The sequence below is a fragment of the Penaeus monodon genome, chromosome 22 (genome assembly GCF_015228065.2).
Source record: "Penaeus monodon isolate SGIC_2016 chromosome 22, NSTDA_Pmon_1, whole genome shotgun sequence".
NCBI classification, from domain to species: Eukaryota; Metazoa; Arthropoda; class Malacostraca; order Decapoda; family Penaeidae; genus Penaeus; species Penaeus monodon.
Window position 1 is genome coordinate 23,716,576 of NC_051407.1, and position 1,167 is coordinate 23,717,742.

Consider the following 1,167-nt stretch of genomic DNA (forward strand, 5'->3'; position numbering starts at 1 on the left):
GAGGCTATACATACCACCAAATACCACTTTCCGCCTCCCCGAACTCAAGTTCCTTCTCCCGCCTTTGCAGATGTCACCGAAGAAGTGGAGTAAAAACACGTTCGGATGGGCGCGAGCGGAGGTCCTGGGAGCTCTGGTCAACAGTGTGTTCTTGCTGGCGCTCTGCTTCTCCATTTTCGTCGAGTCTCTAAAAAGGTGAGAGGGATTTCGTGTCGGGGGCGAATTGTTGGGGATCCGATGTTTAGGGTGCCTTGTTTCGGGTCTTGTTGGGGTTGTGATGTTCGGGGTTCCTTGGTGTTTCGTGCTCCGTGTTTCATGTTGGAGTATTATGCTAGGGTTCGGTGGATCTCAGTGGCTCACGAGATGTGAAGGAATACCCTGTTTTACATGGTGTTTGTTGCTGTGCTCTGTGATTAGGTTGATTTTTTTGTCTGTTGAAGTGGATGGTTAAAGTTGATACTTTTTCATATTACAATATTCATGCCCGTTATGAAATTTATAAATTGTTGTTTCTTAAATAAGAGTTAAATGTCATTAACGGATGTTGCAGTATGAAGTTTCGGTCTTTGCATTTTAAAATCAAACGTTATAGTGACTTTTATTAACATTATTAATATAGCAATTAGTATAACAAACATGTTTGTTGCACAGTGATTCATTATAAAATTAACGACTGTTAATTAGGTCTGCAGTGTTATAGACGCTTTTGTTTGCGTGTTATAGCAAATATTTACCAGACGCAATGTACACATTAACTGGAGTAATTACTGAATAGAAATAGGGAGAATTAATTAGCGTCACAGTGGCCACACGCACGAGCACACGCCTAACCTAGTCCCTCCTACATTGAGCCCTTGCTTGTACTTCAGTTGTACAGTTGCACACTTACCCAATATCCAAATTTAAAGTATTCAATCATATCTTCATTGCTTTCCAGATTGTATGAAACTGAAGAGTTACATAATCCCAGACTCATCTTAGTGGTTGGTGTAATAGGCCTCGTTGTGAATTTAATAGGCCTTGGGCTCTTCCATGGTGAGTACAGCACATTTAAATCTGGAAATGTCTGTAGTTTTTAGTCTGACATCAGGAAAGTAGAAATTTGATATTAGAAAGTTAATGGCACTATTTTCTGTGTTTAGACTACAATTATTCCTTCCAACAGAG

General features: G+C 40.2%; 1 protein-coding gene across 1 annotated transcript in view; it reads left to right on the forward strand.

Annotated features, from left to right (window-relative positions):
• Positions 1-1,167, forward strand: part of LOC119587030 (zinc/cadmium resistance protein-like) — a gene marked incomplete in the record, with an annotated part of 14,269 nt that overhangs the window by 10,982 nt on the left and 2,120 nt on the right. Inside the window, 2 exon segments of the mRNA XM_037935773.1 lie at positions 71-195; positions 938-1,035. Coding sequence (XP_037791701.1) covers positions 71-195; positions 938-1,035 — 223 coding nt within the window.